Genomic DNA, 20,045 nt, shown 5'->3' on the forward strand with positions numbered 1-20,045 from the left:
AGTGTAAACATACTTTTATCTGCACTGGGAAACAAAACAATCATTAGACTTGCTTATTGTGACATTCATTTTATTACAGTGGTCTGGAACCCAGCTCACAATATCTCTATGGTATGCCTCTACTTGGGTAGATATTTTCTCCAAAATCTTTTAGTAGGGTAAGATTGAATTTACTTAATCCTTTATATGACTATCAAGACATTAACTCTCAAAATTACATTTTAGTAATTAGAAAAATTAAACAAAAAGGACTAAATAGGGCTTCCCTGGTGGTGTAGGGGTTAAAGACAGCGCTATCAAGCTATCACCAGCCACTGCAGAATGAGTTTGATCCCTGGCTGGCCAGGGAGCAACCCACATGGTGCAGCAGACCTCTCCTGTCTTGCATGCTGCTCCCCTCAGCAGCGTATTTCAGTAAATCTGCCTGTTCTGCTCCTCACTCTGTCTCTGGTGAATCCTCTCACCCCCTGAACCTCTGGCTTACACCCCAGTTCTTGTGTCTTATGTAAATCTTTTTACAAAAAAAAGCTTTTTTAAAAAAAGAACTAAATAAACAGCTAGTAGGTCCTTTTTTTGACCATCTCTTCAGTATTTCAAATCATGGTGTTTATTCATCTGTCATGCTCACATTGGTGGTCCTGCTCAGAGAGAGAAACCCAGACCCTGTGCAGGGATCCTGGAGCCTTCCTTTCCTTCCGTGCTCCCATAGTGAGAGTGAGGAGGATGTCTTAGGTAAGCCCAAGCCGAAGGATGCATGGGGTAGTGAGAGGGAGATACACTGATGGATCCGGGCAGCCTTCTGGAGTCAAGCCACAACATTGGATTGTTTGGAGAGTGATACTAAAACCCAATGCCATTGCCAGGCTTCCATCTTAATTTTTATCAGCTGGACACAGATGAAGCTTCATTGTCATATATGGAGTGCTTTTGCTGAGGTCTTTGGCTAACTGAAGTTTTTCCATGACTTCTTGAGACTTACCATCAGTATATGACAGCATTTGTTTTATTTTGGCATTTCTTTTTTAGATAGCAAGGGTTTTACAGTTATGTTTTCCCTCTGCCAAAAACATTACTGAAAAATGATTTCCCTGAAAAAAATGTTTCATAGTTTCCTTTACTACCCAAGTCACTTATTTTGATTTGGAGGTTTTTTTCTTAAATCAGTCAGGAAATAAAACAAGAAAAAACTTCCCTTAACAAGAACAAAATTTAACTTTTGACCAAAAGAAAATTAGGAGGGCAAATGAGATGTGTTTGATATGGCAGTGGTTCCATTGTCTTTTTAAATAAAATTTAAATTTAATTAAAATAAAAATTCAGTTTTAATTGATATTGCTGAGGCTTAAGTGAATAAGAAACCTGCTTTTCTACCTTGTTTCAAATGAATTTATTTTATTTTTGCAATTACTCTCATCAGTTTTATGTCCAGCTTTTTGAAATACTCAGGAAGACTGTTCTAGAACTGATGAAGAGCACCCATTTTCTCTGGATTCTGCCCCTTTGCTGATAAGTGGCAGCCATCAGCCAGGTGCTCCCTGTGGATATAGAAGCCTCTGTCGAGGCTGAATTGGCCTCTTGAAGCAGCCAAATCTGCCATTGGCTCTGTGACAGGGGAGTCCAAGAGAGAAATTGGAGGTGTGTCAATTCACAGGGCTTTCTCTCTGGAGTGCACTTGAAAAAAATGATACAGGAAGCCATACTGATAACAGATGTAGAGTTGCTTATCATTGCTAATGGCAAAAACATCAAAGTGAACTAACAGCAAAAACAGCTGCACTCACTGCATCAGCACCCTCCGCTAATAGTATGTGCAAACACCTTCCAGTTCCTACGGTAGCAACAGTGGCCAAATTTCCTTTACAGCCAAGAATATTTTCCTTTTTGAGTCATACCTAAAGGGTTGCTCCTCAAATCAGATGTCAGACCCAGCCATCCTTTTCCCCTTCATTTCTGCTCTTATTTCCACCATTATTGTGCAGCAGTTTTTTTATTGACTACTAACAAATATGTGGAATAGAGACATGGAATATCTCAAAGGTGTGTATCTATTTAAAATGGAGATAGTAGGCATCTTCTACAAGTATTGAGTTAGTTTTATTAATAGCAACCCAGACACCACAGCAAATTACTATTGCCATCTCAGCTACTCTTCACCTCACTGGTGGAGTATAATAATTTCTTTTTAAAAAAGATTTATTTTATTTATTCATGCAGAGGTGTGGGGGTTTAAGAGGATTCACCAGAGACAAAATGGGGAGCAGAACAGGCAGATTTACTGAAATACTCTGCTGAGGGGGAGCAGCGGGTGAGACAAGAGAGGTCTGCTGCACCATGTGGGTCAGCTCCCTGGCCAGGGATCGAACTCTTGCTGCAGTGGCAACTGATAGCTTGATAGTGCTGCAACTTAGCCCCTTTGTATCACCAGGGAGGCACTAGAGTATAAACATTTCTTTCCAGTATTTTTGTTTCACATGAATAGTACCTTCTTTTAAGTTTCGATGCTTTGGCTGATATCTGTGATAATAAACATGGAGGAATTCCTTCTGTCTAAAGATTGTGCCTCTTAAAAAAATAAATAAATAAATAAATAAATAAATAAAGATTGTGCCTCTTGTTTGGAATATACACATCTGTTCATTGGAAAGAGTGAATATTTAATAAGCTGGCTTGGGCCTTGAGTTTTCTTCAAAAGCGATATGAGTATCTTGGAAGTATGTGATAGCACAAGATGAGATTGACTGTCACCATCCACATGTTGAAAACTTGTTACCTTCATCTGGTCTAGATTAAGACTCTGCTCCCTCCCTTTCATGAAGCACAGGAAAGTTCTGAGGGCCTGGTGTATTAGGATTTGTTCAGAGGCCTCCTTGGTGGTAGAGGCTTGAGCTTCTTATCTACCAGCAACAAAAGTTCCTCTAAAGGGGATTATCATCATCTTGAAATAGCTGTGCTGCTGTGTCCGTGGAAGAGTATACACTTTGCTGACTTTGGCCTGTTCTTATGGTCTTCATAAGAAGTGAAGGGTTTGTGTGGCCAGTAGGTTAAAAATCCACTCCACACCAAGGAGCTCAGGAGCATGACATTCTGGGGCCCAAAGGAGCCCAGAAGTCACCCACATCTTGTTTGAATCAGAGCTTTGCCACTTATTAGCTGTTTGGTCTTTTCAAATCTTGTTTTTTTTTTTTTTTCTTTTTCTTTTAAATTTTTTCAATTTTTATATTCCCCATACAATTGCACCCCCTTTATTTTGGCCCCAATCTCTCCTTTCCCTGCCCCCCCCCATAGTATGTCTCTGGTTTATAGTTGTTTGTTGATTTTGATTTTTTCTTTCTTATAGTTATTCTTTTTCCTGGTCCCTTATTTAGGTTTTCTAGATTCCTGCTATGAGTGAGACCATCCGGTATTTTTCTTTTTCTTTCTGGCTTATTTCGCTGAGCATGATCCCTTCCAGCTCCATCCATCTTGCTGAAAAATTGCATGAGTTTATCTTTTTGATTGCTGAGTAATATTCCATTGTGTATATGTACCACATCTTCTTGGTCCAATCATCTATTTTTGGGCATTTGGGTTGTTTTCAAAGCTTAGCTATTGTAAATAGTGCTGCTATAAACATAGGGGTGCAGGTGCTCTTTGGAATTAATGTTTCTGTGTCCTTTGGGTCAATACCTAGGAGTGGAATTGCTGGATCATATGGAAGCTCTATCTTTAGTAGGCTGAGGAATCTCCACAGTGGTTGGACCAGTTTGCACTCCCACCAGCAGTGCAGGAGAGTTCCTTTTTCTCCACATCCTCGCCAACATTTGTTGTTGCTAGTGTTTTTAATGTGTGCCATTCTCACTGGTGTAAGATGGTATCTCATTGTAGTTTTGATTTGCATTTCCCTGATAACAAGTGATGTTGAACATTTTTTCATATGCCTGTTGGCCATTTGCATTTCCTCTTTGGAGAAGTTTCTTTTTAGCTCTTCTGCCCATTTTTTGACTGGATTATTTTCTTTGTTTTTGTTGAGTCTCATCAGCTCTTTGTAAATTTTTGTGATCAGTCCTTTATCATTAGTGTTGTGTGCAAAAATGTTCTCCCAGTCGGTGGGGTTTCTCTTTGTTTTTGTTATTGTCTCTTTTGCTGTGCAGAAGCTCTTTAATTTGATGTAGTCCCAGCTGTTGATCTTTGCCTTCACTATCACTGCTTTGGGTGATGTGTCTGTCAAGATGTCTTTGAGGTGCATGTCATGCAGTGTTTCACCTATATCAGATCTTGTTATCTCAAGCAATAAAATGGTTTTGATACTAGACTATTTGGGTTATTATAAATATTAGCTACCATTTTTGAACATTAGTTATGCTAGGTACACAGTCAAGAAATGATCATAAATGGCTTCATTTAATTCATACCATAATAATAATTATTAAGAAATTATGGTGCAAATGAAGTAGGAATTATAATCCACATTAAAGATGAGCAAACTGAGGCAGCACATTGCCCAGAGTTACATAATATGTGAGTGGCTTGTATGAGACTTCAATTCTGGTCTGTCGAACCCAGATTCTGTGAGATATCATGAAATTAATGTGTGCCTGGTGCATAGTATGTGCTAGCAAAGGTGCCTTTGTTAGATCTTGACTTCTGTGTTAGATTTTTGTGTATACTGTTCTTTAGAGCGGATCTGTCACACTGCCCTCATGTGGTTCATTTGGATAACTATTTTTTAATGTTTAATGGACTATTTGACCGAATAGTAGGCATTTTTTGTCTCTAAAGTCACCTAACTGTATGAGTACTTTTGGGGATAAAGTGGGTCTACATCTCAATCTATTAAAAATATAACTGTTTACTTTCTACAGTCCAGTTTGATTCCTAACCCTGAGCCCCACCCACTGGTGAGCTACTTTAGTCACTCTTGTACCGTCTCCTTTGGCTTCACTAATGTTCTCTGTTCCCATGGTTGTCCTGAAAAAGAAACTTGTCTTCCTTGGCACATAAAGCACAATGTAGCTTTGTCTTGCCATCCTGTCCACAGGGAAGGAATTTTTCTTGCAATTATTTTTTCCTCCCAACTTTGGTTTTCTCACAGATATTTCTCCCACCTACAAAATCTTGAACTTTCTTTCACACTTAAGGAAGAGTTCAAATCACCAGGGAGCATAGTGTTAATTCAGTTACCAGTTTTAGAGACAGAAAAAATTTCCAGGAGGAAAATAAACAGACTTGACTCTACCCATTATGAGCTTTAGAAGTGAAACTTACTCATAAGTTTCTTTTCTCATACCAGGAAGAATTCAACTTACCTGGATTCCTTCTCCTTTGTTAAAAAGTTACACACACACATTCAAAACCTAGTCATAGTTAGCACAGGGCTCTATCCCAAACAGTTACTCTGTAGACGTCATTGTTTTTCAGAGGCTCCATCCATGGAGGATTTGTTTTTTTTTTTTTTAATAAATAATAAATTTTATTTTTATATTCCCCCATACAATTGCAAACGCCCCATTCTGACCCCAATCCTTCCCCTCCCGCCCCCCACCCCCCAAAAAGTGTCTCTGGTTCATAGTTTTTTGTTGATTTTGATTTTCACTTTCTTATATTCATTTTCCTGGTCCCTTATTTAAGTTTTCTAGATTCCTGCTATGAGTGAGACCATCCGGTACTTTTCTTTTTCTTTTTGGCTTATTTCGCTGAGCATGATCCCTTCCAGCGCCATCCATGTTGCTGCAAATTGCATGTGTTTATCTTTTTTGAATGCTGAGTAATATTCCATGGTATATATGTACCACATCTTCTTGATCCAGTCATCTATTTTTGGGCATTTGGGTTATTTCCAAAGCTTAGCTATTGTAAACAGTGCTGCTATAAACATAGGGGTGCAGGTGCTCTTTGGAATTGATGTTTCTGTGTCCTTTGGGTAAATACCTAGGAGTGGAATTGCTGGATCATATGGAAGCTCTATGTTTAGTAGGTCCAGAAATCTCCACACAGCTCTCCATAGTGGTTGGACCAGTTTGCACTCCCACCAACAGTGCAGAAGAGTTCCTTTTTCTCCACACCCTCGCCAACATTTGTTGTTGCTAGTTTTTTTCATATGTGCCATTCTCACTGGTGTGAGATGGTATCTCATGGTAGTTTTGATTTGCATTTCCCTGATTACAAGTGATGTTGAACATTTTTTCATATGCCTGTTGGCCATTTGCATTTCCTCTTCAGAGAAGTTTCTTTTTAGCTCTTCTGCCCATTTTTTGACTGGATTATTTTCTTTGTTGTTGCTGAGTCTCATCAGCTCTTTGCAGATTTTTGTGATCAGTCCTTTATCATTAGTGTTGGGTGCAAAAATGTTCTCCCAGTTCATCCATGGAGGATTTGAAGGTCTCTGTCAGATTTGTGCCTTGCTACCTCTGGTTATGTCTGGTAGTGGTGGATAGAGTTGGTGGGAGAAGAGTACTGGGTATGGGAGAGGGTTAAGAGGAGTGTTCTAACCTTTAAACACCATTCAGTAACAACATGCAGAGAAGTCTTTTGTTCTGAAATGTATTTAATCATTAATATTGTCCTAATATCAAGACCTAATTGTGTTTCAGATAATGGAGGGCAGACTTTGGCAGGGGGTAATAACTGGCCCCTTCGAGGAAGAAAATGGAGCCTATGGGAAGGAGGCGTTCGAGGAGTGGGCTTTGTGGCAAGTCCCTTGCTGAAACAGAAGGGTGTGAAGAACCGGGAGCTCATCCATATCTCTGACTGGCTGCCCACTCTCGTGAAGCTGGCCAGGGGAAGCACCAATGGCACCAAGCCTCTGGACGGCTTCGACATGTGGAAAACCATCAGGTACCTACTTGTACATTTTTCTTTTTTTCCTACCAGAACAGATACTCCATACGAAGCTTGAAGTGAGAATGGTAGCTTATGATTTTTTTGAAAATCATAGTTCAGCTTTTAAATTAAAAAATTCCTTTAGAAATACTGTTTTGTTTTGTTTTGTTTTAAATTTCTCGGTTTATGACTGTGGCTCTAAGTTTTACATGAAGAGGAAAATTGTCACAGACTTATTCTCTACAGGAGTTCTTTAAGCAGAGAAGTTTCTCTAAGAAAGGGTTGAGTATTATTTGCATCCTGCAGAACATCAAGAAACCTGCTTTATTCCTCCTAGGAGAATGTAGAACCCAGAAAAAGGGAAGGATCTGGAATGTGTGCTGGAGAGCAGTTGTGCATAAAAAGTTTCTAACTGCCCCCATATTGTGTGCAAAGTCCTATACTAAGTGGAGGGAAAACACAAAACATCTAAGATCCTAGCTCACATGGGGCTTATATTCTTATAGTATGTTTGTATATGTAATAAATGAATAAACACATACAAAAACAAGGTGGCCTCTTATAGGATGATATGAAGGAAATTTGACAGTCTTTTGTGAACAAGAGAGCTGGAAGAAATGAAGGAGCTATAGTCTGGGAAGCAGAGCCCAGACTCAACTTTGGAAATGGTAGTATTCCTTTTCCTGTTTAGCCACCAAAGTTAGAACAATCGCCCCCACAGTGGAGAGCCACACACTGAGAAGGTAAAAGAAGAAAACTTTGAAACTTGTATTTATATTCAATTTTATCTCATCCTTTTAAAAGTATATGCTTTATAAGCATTTGTTATATGCTTACTAAATGTTAGATTAGTACATATATCCAATTTATATCTACATGCACTTATACTGGCAGTATTGTTTTTACAGAATAGATGAATGGATTACAGAATTCTCTCTATATATTCCTATATATCTATGTGTATACACACACATACCCATAGACACGTATATACATCCATATATATACACACACACAATAATTTCCCTATATGTCAGTATCTGTAATTCAATAATCAAAAGGTTCAGAGAAACTGGTTGAGTCATACTAAACCCAACTTTCTTTTGTCTTCAGGTGACCCATCTGAGTTCCAAAGGTAAACATAGGCTTAAAGTAAAAGATTAGAAAACAACCCTACAAGCAAATATACACTAAAAAAGCAGGAAAGGCAATATTTATATCAAATAAAATAGACTCAAGCTAAAAAGGTATCAAGAGATGGGATAGGCATTATAGAATGATCAAGGGAGCAACACATCAGGAAAACAATACTCATCAACATCTATGCACCCAAAAAAAAAAAAAAAATGGAGCACTACAAACCTAAAAAACAGACATCAATAGCAACACAATAATAGTAGGGAAATTCAACACCCTAGCTATATCAATGGCTATATCAATCAGACAGAAAATCAGCAAACAAACAAAAGCCTTAAATAATGAGTTAGGCCACGTGGACTTAATAGACATTTTTTGGGTAATGCACTCCCCACCCCAAAGCTGAGTACACATTTTCCTAAAGTGTACATAGGTCATTCATGAGTATGTACCATATGTTGGGTCACAAAACAAGTGTCAATAAATTCATAGAGATTAAAATCATATCAAATTGTTGATTCTGTGGTCACAGTGATATCAAACTGGAAATTAACCACTAAGAAAATAGGAAAAATCTCTAATATGTGGAGCCAAAACAACATGCTATTGAATAAATATTGGGTTAACAAGGAAATAAAAGGGGAAATTCAAAAATTATTGGAGACAAAGGAAATGAAGGCACACGCAATCAGAACTTATGGGCCACAGTGAAAGTACTAAGAGGGAATTTTATATAATACTGGCCTATCAAGAAACAAGAAAGATCTCAAGTAATCTAACCTTACACCTTTAAGGGACTAGAAAAAGAAAAGCAAATGAAACCTAAGTCCATAGAAAGAAGAGTAAATAATAAAAATTGGAGCAGAAATAAATAAAATGGGAGTTTAAAAAAAGAGCACGAAGATCAAGGAAACCAGGAGCTGGTTCTTGGAAAGGATAAAATAAACAAACCCCTTTCTGCACTCATTATGACTAAAAAGGAAAAAACTGATAAATAAAATCATAAAAGAAAGAGAAGTTATAACAGACATCAAAGAAAGACAGAGAATTATAAGAAACTACTATGAGCATCGCTATGGAAGATCTAGAAGAAATGGTAAATTCTTAGTATCACTTAACTTCCCAAGGCTAAATCAGGAAGAACATAACATTTGAATAGACTACAAGTAAAGAAATTGAAACAGTAATCAAAATTCTCCCTCTCCCCTAAAAACCCAGTATCAGATGGTTTTATTAGTGAGTTCAACCAAACCTGCAAACAAACTAGTATCTATCCTTCTTACATGCTTCCAAAAATCTTAAGAAGAGAAATGCTTCAAAACACATTTCATGACACAATGAAAACAACTGTAAAATGGCATGAAGGTTGTTCACAATATTAAAAGTAGACCTACCATATGATCCAGCAATCCCTCTCCTAGATATCTAACTGAAGAATGCAAAAACATTAAGTTGAAGAAATATTATAGCACTGTTTACAAAAATCACACTGTTGAAACAACTTAAGTGCTCAATGACAGATTAGTAGATAAAAAAGATACACAATGGAATACTACACAGCTATGAAAAAGAAATAATCATTTTCTAAAACATAGATGGAACTACAGGTATTATGCTAAGGGAGGTGTCAGTGGGAGAATGATAAATACTAGATGATTTTACTCAGATGTGGAATATAAAGAAAGAAAACAAAGCAAAGGAACAGACAAAAAAAAAAAATCAAACAAACACTCAAATCTGAAATCAGAACTGAGGCTCCCAGAATGGAAGGATAGAGATGAGTGGGAAGAAAAGTAAGAGGAGCCCCAATGGACAATGGCAGAGGGAAGATTATTAATGCTTTGGTGGTGGGCATGGTGTGATAACATTTGTATTTGTACAGGTGAATAATATATCATATTGTAAATCAACATTAACTCAAGAAATATAGTTAAAAATCATTTTTCTGGATTAAAGACTTGGATGTAAGACTTGAAACCATAAAATACAACAAGGAAAACATATACATTCCTTGACATGTGCCTTAGAAATGTGTCTGTGTACTGGACTCCAATTGCAAGAGAAACAAAATGAAAAATAAACAAATGGGATAACATCAAACTAAAAAGTTTCTGCACAGAGAAAGAAACTTGTATCAAAGTGAAAGATCCCACTGAATGGGAGATGATATTTACACATAATATGTCTGACAAGGGCTTAATATCCAATGATCTCATAAAACTTAAAACAAACAAATGAAAAATCCCAAACAACCTGATTAAAAAACAGACAGAAGATTTGAATAGATATTTCTCTAAAGTGGTCATACAGATGACAATAAGCATATGAAAAGATGCTCATCATTTCTTATTATTAGAGCAATGCAAGCCAAAACATATAAATTGCAGGTGTTCACTGAAAGATTGATATTATCACCCTCATACCTCTGAGAATGATTATTATCCAAAATACAAGAAACAGTGTTGGAGAGGATGTGAAGAGAGGGAAAGCCTAATATAATGTTGACAGAAAGTTAAAGTGGTGCAGGTATTATGGAAAGCAGTACAGGGATTTCTCAAAAAATTAAACAGAAATTCCTTGCAATCCAGCTTTTCCACTTTGGGTATTTACCAAAAAACCAAATATACTAATTCAAAGAAACATGTGCATACCCCTCCTGTTTATTGCAGCTCTATTTGCATTAGCCAATAACTAGAAACATGCTCATTAATAGAGGATTGGATAAGAAGATGTGGTATATCCACACAAAGATTATTATTCAACTATTGGAAAAAAAAAAGATGAAATTTGACCATTTACAACAACTTGAATAGACTTGAGGGAATTATGGTTAGTGAAGTAAGCTAGACAGAAAATGCCAAGCACTGTATGATTTCACTCACATGTGGTGTGTAGAGAGAACAAATGGATAAACTAGTAAAACAAAAATAAGTTTTGAAGTTACAAGACCAAATTAGAGGTTACCAGAGGGAAGGGGGAAGAAGGCTGAGTAATTGGGGAAAAGGATATAATGGCATGGTGAAGGAGAGATTTGGACTTTTAGTGGTAAACTTAATGTAGTATATATAGATCTTGTTTCTCAAGTTTCAGTGAACACCTGCAATTTATATAATGTTATAATGCAATATTATTTCAATGAAAAGTAAAATAATTAAAGTAAAACACCATTTTTCAAACTGCAAAAATCCTTTTTCATTGTTTAGCATTTTATTCATTTTTCAATTCACTTTAAGTTTATACTGATTTACTAGATGAATTCATCATGCAGATTATAATAGCCCTGCTGCCTGCAGTATCCTGTGTGAAAAAGGCTCCTGGGTCTGTGTTTGTTCATATCTCTCTTTGACCTGAAAATGTGCAGCTGATTTTATTTACTAATATTTTAAGGAGCAAGTAAAGCCATTTCCATTTAGCTTTGTTTTATTTTATTTTTGAAATTGAGGTAATTATTTTATTAGTTTGTGGAAAGTATTAGATTCTTCTAGCAACAACTTTTTTCTCAGACCCTAAATTCTTTTTTAGTACACACTAAGTGCTTAGGAATTTTATTCCTTTTATATATTTTTAAAGTTAACATTGGTTTTCAACACTATAGGATGACATGTCTTCAGATGTATATCTCCTCACTACACCAATCACCAAGGTGCCCATAGTCCTCCACCATGGTCCATTGTGCTCTACCCCACCACACTCTGTGCTCCACACCTTCCTCCTCCTCCTCTAGTAATCTCAGTTTTATGTCATATTTCTGAGGTTTGTTTCAGTTTGGTTCTGTATGACCCCTTGTTTTGTTACTCTATATTCCACATATGAGTAAAACCACCTGTTATTTGTGTTTTCCCTTCTTATTTTGCTTAGCATAATCTCTCCAGTTCCATCCATGTTGTTACAAATGGTAAGAGTTCATTTTTCTAATAGCTAGTTTTATATATATTCTATATATAAATATATAGATGTACTACCTCTTCTCAATTCTCAATCCACCCAGCTGTCGTTGGGCACTTAAGTTCTTCCCATACCTTGGCTATTGTAGATAATGCTGCAGTGAACATAGACATGCATATATTTCTTCCAGTAAGTGTTTTTGCATTATTTGAGTAGATCCAGATTACAGGCTCATATGGCAGGTCTATTTTGGGGGGTTAGAGTTCAAACCTCTATAAATGCATGTTTTCATACCATACTCACAACCAAAGTCCCCAAAATCCTCCACCATGCTCCATTAGGCCCCCTCTTCCCTGTTCCCACCCCACCACACTCCCCTCTGGTTGACTCAGTCTCACAATCAGATTTCTAGAGTTTGTGTTTGGTTTTCTCTTACCCTTTGTTTTGCTTCTCTGCAGTCCACATATAAATGAAACCATCTGGTATTTATCTTCCTCTTTCTAACTCATTTCGCTTGACATTATCTTCTCTAGTTCCATCCATGTTTTCACACATGGCAAGAGTTCTTCCCTTCATATTGCTGAGTAGTATCCCAATGTATGCCCATTTCTATGATCTACTGTTCTCTCCTTGGACAGGTATTTGTTTCCATACCTTGACTAGTATATCTGTTAATATTTTAAATGTCAAACAGCAAAATTTAATGCATTGGGTAGCTTTCTCTTTATTTTCTGCAAAATGATTTTGACCCTTTTTGTAAATCATATTATTTGGGGAGAAAAATTCCTAACCAGCCCCAGTTTGTTTTCTCTTCTTGCCTGACAAGTTGATTTTTCAGTTTGGAGATAATCACCAGATTATGATTTGCCACTGAAAGAGCACTCAGTGGTATCAAAGTCTCAGGGAAGTTATTGCCATTTAATAGCTAAGTTGAAAACAAGTAGCTGAGAACCTTTTCTCTCATCAGTTATTTTGAAAGTTTCTACTCATTGTTTGCTCATTCACACTAGATAAGTTTTTCCTTAAACATCTTTCTGCTTCTATCCATGATCTAAACTTCACATGTACACATATAGCTGGAAGTTTAAATCCTTTGAGCAACATGCCCCATTTCTTACTTCCCAAGCCCCTAGCAACCATCATTCTACTCTCTGTATCTGTGACTTCGGCCTTTTTTTTTTTTAAGCTAATACATATAAGTGATATCATACAGTATTTGGAAAATGACCATTTAATTAGATAGACATTATAAAACTGCTTTCCAAAAATACTGCCAGTATACTCTCATTTTCCTGTGTATGAGATTTTGAGATTTTGAGATTCTCATCTCCTTCACAACTTTTCCTTATATAGCTTTTTAAAGAATCTTTGCTAATGTAGGTAAAATGATCTCTTTTTAACTTTGGTTATTAAAGATTAAATTTAAAGATACTTTTTAGATGTTCCTATTCCATATTTTCTCTTTTAAAATTAGTCATTTTAGGACCTCTCTGGTGGCGTAGGTGGTTGAGCACAGCAATGTGAAGCTGTCTGCAGCCTCTGCAGTGACAGTTCAATCCCTGCTGGCCTTGGAGATACCCACATGATGGGGCAGACCTCTCCTGTCTCACCTGCTGCTTCCCTCAGCAGTTTATTTCAGTCGGTCTGCCTGTTCTGTTCCCCACTCATCTCTGGTGAATTCTCTCGCCCTCCTGCATATCTGACCTGTATGCTGGTTCTTGTATAAATAAATAAATAAATCTTTTTAAAAAAAGTAGTCATTTTATAACTTTTTTTGTTTATATACTAAAATTTGTATTTTCCTGCTGTTCTGTTTGCTCTTTTAAGTTATATCTTTTACTGTTATATTTTGTGCAGATATTTCCCCGTTTTAAAATTTTTGTTGATGATGTTTTTTGACATGCATATGTTTTTCATGTTTGTCCATGAAATCAGTTTTCCTCTTGCTTTTTTTGCTCAGAAAACTTTTCTCAGCCTGAAATTGCTAAATATTTATGTTTTCTTCTAAGTGTTGTGGCTTGATTTTCTTCCATATCATTCTTGAATTGTTATGAAATGATGTGTATGTTATGTGAGGTCAGAATCTAAATCAGAGGAGTATTGTTTTTTTCCAGGTTTTTGAATCATAGATCTCTTCAAGACTCTGAAAGCTGTGGCCTTATAGGGAAAACTTACTAACATTTGCAAAAAAAATTAGATACAATTCATTTTTATGATACTGGAAATTGCACATTTTTTCCATAGAAAAGGTGAAAAACATTCTTCACAACACTTATGATTCTCACTCATTTTAATGCAAAAGTTAAGACCCACTCCATGATACAAAGGAAGTAAAACAAAAAATTCCAAGCAAAGCAAAACTAGCATTAAATGTGAAGGCTGTTGAGATTTGACTTAAAGAAATAGGAGAAATCTTTGTGTGGTTTTGCTGTGACAGCCTGTATGTCATGCTTGACATTCAGTCAGTTTTGATTTTTGTTTTGTCTTGTTTTGATTTGATGGTGAAAGTGTTGTAAACCATGCCTTATAAATGCACACAATGGCACATGGAATTAAACCTCTTTAGCAAACATTACCAAATAAGAGTAGACTTGAGTTGAGAAACAATTGAATAGTTTGTTCTGATCCCAGTACAATGAAAGTTATCTCTGGCAAAGTCCAAGTCATTGATATTCATCCATATCACCAAATTTTGGATTTTAAGTCCACGTTTTAAGATTATCTTGATCAGATGTAACCTTTAAGATTTTGGGACATTGGGGAAAATTTGGTCACCCTTAACTCCAGATTGCAAGTCTTTCTTCAATGTTAAAAGAAACTGAGCTCCTGATGACGAAGCTCGTTTGGAACAGGAGTGCTCCATTCTTCAGCAGTCTCCATGTTGTTGGCTACGTGGGCATTAACCAGGAGATACAGCCAATGCTGTTATACAAGTCTACTACATTAGAGAATAGACTTTTCTATTTAAAAAGCCTAAAGTTTCTGCTAACAATTTAACAGGCATTCAAGACTTTCCTCTGGAAATCCAGCAAATTTCTGTTTAATAAGTGAAGAGCTGCTCTCATTTCTTCATAAAATATCCTGAAAAATTATTTAAACCTCCCCTCGCCCAGCCTCCCACCCCAGGCCTGATGAAGTTGATGCTTCTCATAGTATCAGGTTAGCCTTCAGTATCTGTAAGAGAACTTTTGGGATTCAAGTCTGTTGATAGGAAAAAACACCAGTCATATGGATGCTTGGCGCTTCTTTTCCAAAGCAGCAAAAACAAACGGACAGCCAAATGTCAGAGACAATTGACCTATGCCCAGAACTTTTTTCTAGTGAAATATTTACTTGGAAATAGCATTTTCAAGATCATGTTAGTTTTTGAAGATTACAAAAGGGCCTCATGAAATAGGAATGCCAGCAACAGATGAGAAACAGGATTGACTGTGCTGAGAGCATCAGAGGTTTCACTAGTTTTGTCGGTATTGATTCCTCTTAGACCTGCTTGAAAGTATTAAAGTTTTAGAAGAAACTGCATTTCTGAAGTGAATGATGTTATTTGCTGTAGTGGTTCCTTCAGTTGTTCCTATTCCAAGCCGCAGAACTTGTTTGTCATTTCTGTGGGTATGGTTTCTCCAAACTCTTTCCAATTCTGTATGTTTTTTTGTTTTTTATTTTTCAACTTGATAAGCAGTCAATAAGTTATTTCAAGATATTTGAAAGGATTATGTGTCATAAGCTTTTTCACCTATTTTACATTTAATTTACTATAAACAGCTGCAGAACCCCTGATCATTATGGTCTTCTGTTTCTCATCTATTGTAAATGCAGATATTGTAACGTGACAATCAGATATTATCTAATGATGTAAAATAACTTAAAAACTTAATATGACATTATTAAAACTTTTCCCTTCCCCTATTGATTCAGTTCCAAGAAGAGAGATGAGGAAAAACAATTGACATTTGACAATTGACATTAAGCCCAATGAAGCTTAATGGTCACTGAGCCAAAAGTTAAGAATCTCTGAATTAAAGTGGTAATTTATTGCAAATATTACAAAGCCAATCCAGATTGACAATTTATATAATTATTATATATAGAAAATATATGTTGAAAGTATCATCCAGTAATAATCAAAATAATAAAATTATTAACATACTATATCAATATTATTGAGATAATTGAATAATGAAATTATTATTCAATAATAATTGAAATAATAGAATTATTATTATTGATTAATACTTACTTTTTCACTGATTTGTGGTACTACTTTAATTATGTTTTAAGTTCTTGTTAATACTAAGGTCTGTCTTGGTGTCCTCTGTATTACTTCACTGAGCTAGCTGTTCTTATGTTAGCAGCTCACTGTTATAATCGTTGTCTTTTTAGAATATATTTACATACTTGGTAGAAATAATTATGCATCTCTTCATTTATATTTCCTTTACAAAATTTTCTTAACAAATTCTACTTTTTAAATTTTTTTCTTATGAACTCTGGAATTGTTTTGTTAAATTAAAAGAAAAGATTTTATAAATTGGACTGAATGAGATTAAAACCTGAAAATTAATTTGAGAAGAATGAGTGTATTTAGTTTTCTCACCTGGATGCTTTAAGTTGCTTACAGCTTACTGATGCTTTTCTCATTAAATAGATTATTTCCTCTGTATTTAATTTGGGTAGATACTGTTGCTATGCCTTCCGGTTTATAAAATTTTCTCAATGTCTAATCTTCTATTAATTCCATTCAGTTTATTTTTCATCTCATTCATGCCTATAGGTTTTCACTTCTGAAAGTTCAATTTGGTGTCTTTTTTTTTTTATATCCTCCATGTCTCTAATTAACATCCTGAATAGCTATCACACAGTTACAATAACTTTAAATATCCTCTGCTAAATCCTATATCTATGCCAGTTCTGGGTTGATAGTGATTGAATGACTATTCTTTTCACTAAGGGTCATGTTTCCATGACTTTTCATCTCTGATTTGATGCCAGACATTGTGCAATTTACCTTGTTGGATGCTAGATATGTTTGTATTGTTATAAATGTTGGAAACAGTTTGATCCTTCTGGGTATTGTTTTATATGATTTATCAGGCAGGTCCAGAGTAGTCTAGGGCTAATATTACCCACTATTGAGTCAAAGCTCTCCCTCATTACCTAGTACCCTTGAATTAAGAGTTTTTCCATTCTGGTTAATGGGAAGGAGTGCTATTCCCAACCCTGTGTGAATGCCGAACACTGTTCCCTTTAATTCATCTAGATGGTTCTTCCCCCAGTTTTGGGTAATCCCTTCACCTTTAATCAACACTCAGCGACTTACTCTAAGAGAACCCTCTGCAAATTCTCAAGGGTTTTTTCCTGTGCAGCTTTCTCTTCTCTGCTTCTCTGTACTATGGGCTCTAACTCCCTTTGACTCTCAGCTGTCTCTTCAATTCAATTTAGGTCTCGGTTCTCTCTCCTGCACCAGGGCTCAGACACTCTCTTGAGGTTGAAAACTAGGGCAATGATAACACTCACTGCCTTTGTTCCCTATTGGTAATGGATCACTGTCCTCTGTCACCTTTCAAAGGCACCTGTTCTTTGTCTGCTCCTCTCAGAACTGATTATTACCACTCTGGTCCTGCACATTTCCCATTCTGCTTCCTACTTTTTATTTTATTCTTTTCAAAAAATTGGTATTGAATTGACTTTGTTTTATAATATTATGTAGGTTTCTGTGTGCTGAATATAAATCAAGATCTGCATTTACTACATTATACTTACCATCAAAAGTCTAGTTTCCATCTTTCAAAATTGACCTCTTTTATCTGATTTACCAACCCTATTTATCCCTTCCCTCTTATGTCCACTCTTTTGAACTTAGTGATCTAACATTTTGTTTGTGTTTTGTTCATTAGTTTAGTTTCTTTATCCTCCACATATGAGTGAATCGTATAGTGTGTCCATCTGGCTTATTTCACTAAGCATAATATGCTTTTGGTCCATCCATGTTGTTGCAAATGGCAGGATGTCATTTTTTTAATGATTGAGTAGTATTCCATTGTGTAGATGTGTCACATCTTCTTTATCCAATCATCTCAATAGGCACTTAGTTGTTTCCAATTCTTAGCTATAGTAGATAATGCTTCAGTAAACATAAGCATGCATATATCTCTTTGAATTAGTGTTTTTGTATTTTTCCATTAGATGCCTAAAAGTGGATAACTAGATTGTATGGAATTTCTATTCTTAAATATTTAAGGATTTTCTATTCTGTTTTCCATCATGGCTGCATCAACATTTCTACTAATAGTGTACAAGAGTTTCCGTTTCCCCGCAGCTTCTCCACCTTGTTTCTTATCTTTTTAATACTCAAAATCCTTCCTTTTAACTCCCAAAGAGCCAGTCTTCTGACCCACCAGGTGTCAGACCTGTATCAGCGTTTTATCACTTTGGGTGGAGATCTCTTTTTCCCTGGTGTTTCTCACTCATGATCTGAGTCCCTTGCCCTCTAATGCCACACCAACCTCTTTTGTATAATCCCAGCCTGACTCTGCCCTAGGGTGGGCACCAGCTCTGACCCTTCAGGTCTCCTGTGTTTTTTTCCTCGCGTCCATTCAAGTTTAAATATGTTCTGTCTCTTGCTTATAATGTAAGCTTGGGTGTTGGGTGATTTACTTTCTTTTCTTTTCAATATGTTTGTTTTGTGGAAAGAGTCAAATTTAGATGGCCACTGTTATTCTGTGGAAATCAGGAAAAACACATGTCCTTAGGCTCCAGTTTAAGAAAACAGCTCTAGAAACTAAAAGTGAAGCATTATATATATGCCTTATGAAATAAAAATAATAGGGAATTCCAACCAGAAGCCCTGCATTCAAAGGCTATCAAGTGAATGAGTGTGTGTGTGTGTGTGTAAGTTAAATGTTTAATGAAAGATATGCTATTTTTTTCTCTGCTTTATCAACCTTTTTGACAACAGAACTTCTAAGAACTTCTATCTTCTGCCAACAGTATGTACTGTTCTGAGGATTGTTTCATATTTTTTGTTGTTAGGTGGCTTCACATCCTAGGATGCTATGTATCTTGCTTAATTTTTTCTGTTGCCTTCCACGTCAGCTGGTGTTTGCTGCCTGGGTGGATGTAGAGAGGGATGCAATTGGAGGGGAGGGAGTAGGGGAAATGCTGGGCTAACTCTCAATCAGGTAATCCTCACCCATTTTTTGTTTAGTGCAGTTTCTGGGTTTCTGAGCTAGAGGTAGACAAAGTGAATTCATCTATTTCTATTTTCTTTGGGATCAGGTTTTGATTCTTATGGTAGAATCCAAAAATATGTTGTTAATCTCTTCAGCATTGGCACTGGTGAAAATCCCCTCGGGACTTTGGCATCTGTTCTTCTCTCTAGTTTCCAACATTGTTGCCAGTTTTCATCTTTTTGTAATTCTTCATGGGTATAATAATGGAAATTGAAAGAAAGGAATATTAGGTCCTGCTGGTTTGCTCTGATGCTAACCCAGAAGTCCTACCAATTATTTTTCAGTAATGAGTAGGAAAAGATTATATTAAGGGTGTGATTCAGTTATTTTTTAATAATGCTTACTTCTTACGTAGCCTACGCAAAAAATTCAATAAGAATCCCTAATAAAAATGTACATGAAGAACTCTCTCCTCATATATAACTCTATCAAATGAGTTTAAGTTACGTATTTCCTCACAAAATTTAGTCAAAATTTTGTAATATCCTTGTCTAACCTCTTTATTTATAGTAACATTTACATGTTAAGATGACTTTTCAAGGAGCGTGAGATTTATATAAATGCAATAGCGCCTGCTGCACCTATATAACAAAATGAGTACTGCAAGTAATTTCACTAGTACAGTGGTTAGCAAATGTGAACTGTGGTTAGATCTGATTCAAATTCTGTCTCCTCCATTGATTATTCATGTCATCTTGGGCAAATTACTTAACAGCGACAGGTATCGATTTCCTCGTGTGTAAAATGTAGTATTAACACAGCTTACCTCATAAGCTTTTATGTGAGAGTTAGTGAAAAACAACAATAAAAAAACCCACAGGTATAAACAGCACAGTACCTGAACGCAGAAACAACTCATTAATTTGAAGTAAAGATGATGACACTGCTTACAAAGGGTTAATCAATGGACATTCCTCTGTGGGTATTTAAGTTTTAATTAATTACATTTATTTTCAAAATTTCATCTCAGAGAAAATTGTCATGGCTATTTCTATT

The 20,045-nt window shown here is 36.1% G+C and overlaps 1 protein-coding gene across 1 annotated transcript in view; it reads left to right on the forward strand.

Annotated features, from left to right (window-relative positions):
• ARSB (arylsulfatase B) overlaps window positions 1–20,045 on the forward strand; it is a gene marked incomplete at both ends in the record, with an annotated part of 150,978 nt that overhangs the window by 65,154 nt on the left and 65,779 nt on the right. The window contains one exon of the mRNA XM_084233405.1: window positions 6,570–6,813. Within this exon, the coding sequence (XP_084089531.1) occupies window positions 6,570–6,813 (244 nt within the window). The remainder of the gene's footprint in view (window positions 1–6,569; window positions 6,814–20,045) is intronic.

Source organism: Talpa europaea (genome assembly GCF_964194135.1).
Source record: "Talpa europaea genome assembly, chromosome: 5".
Lineage (NCBI taxonomy): Eukaryota > Metazoa > Chordata > Mammalia > Eulipotyphla > Talpidae > Talpa > Talpa europaea.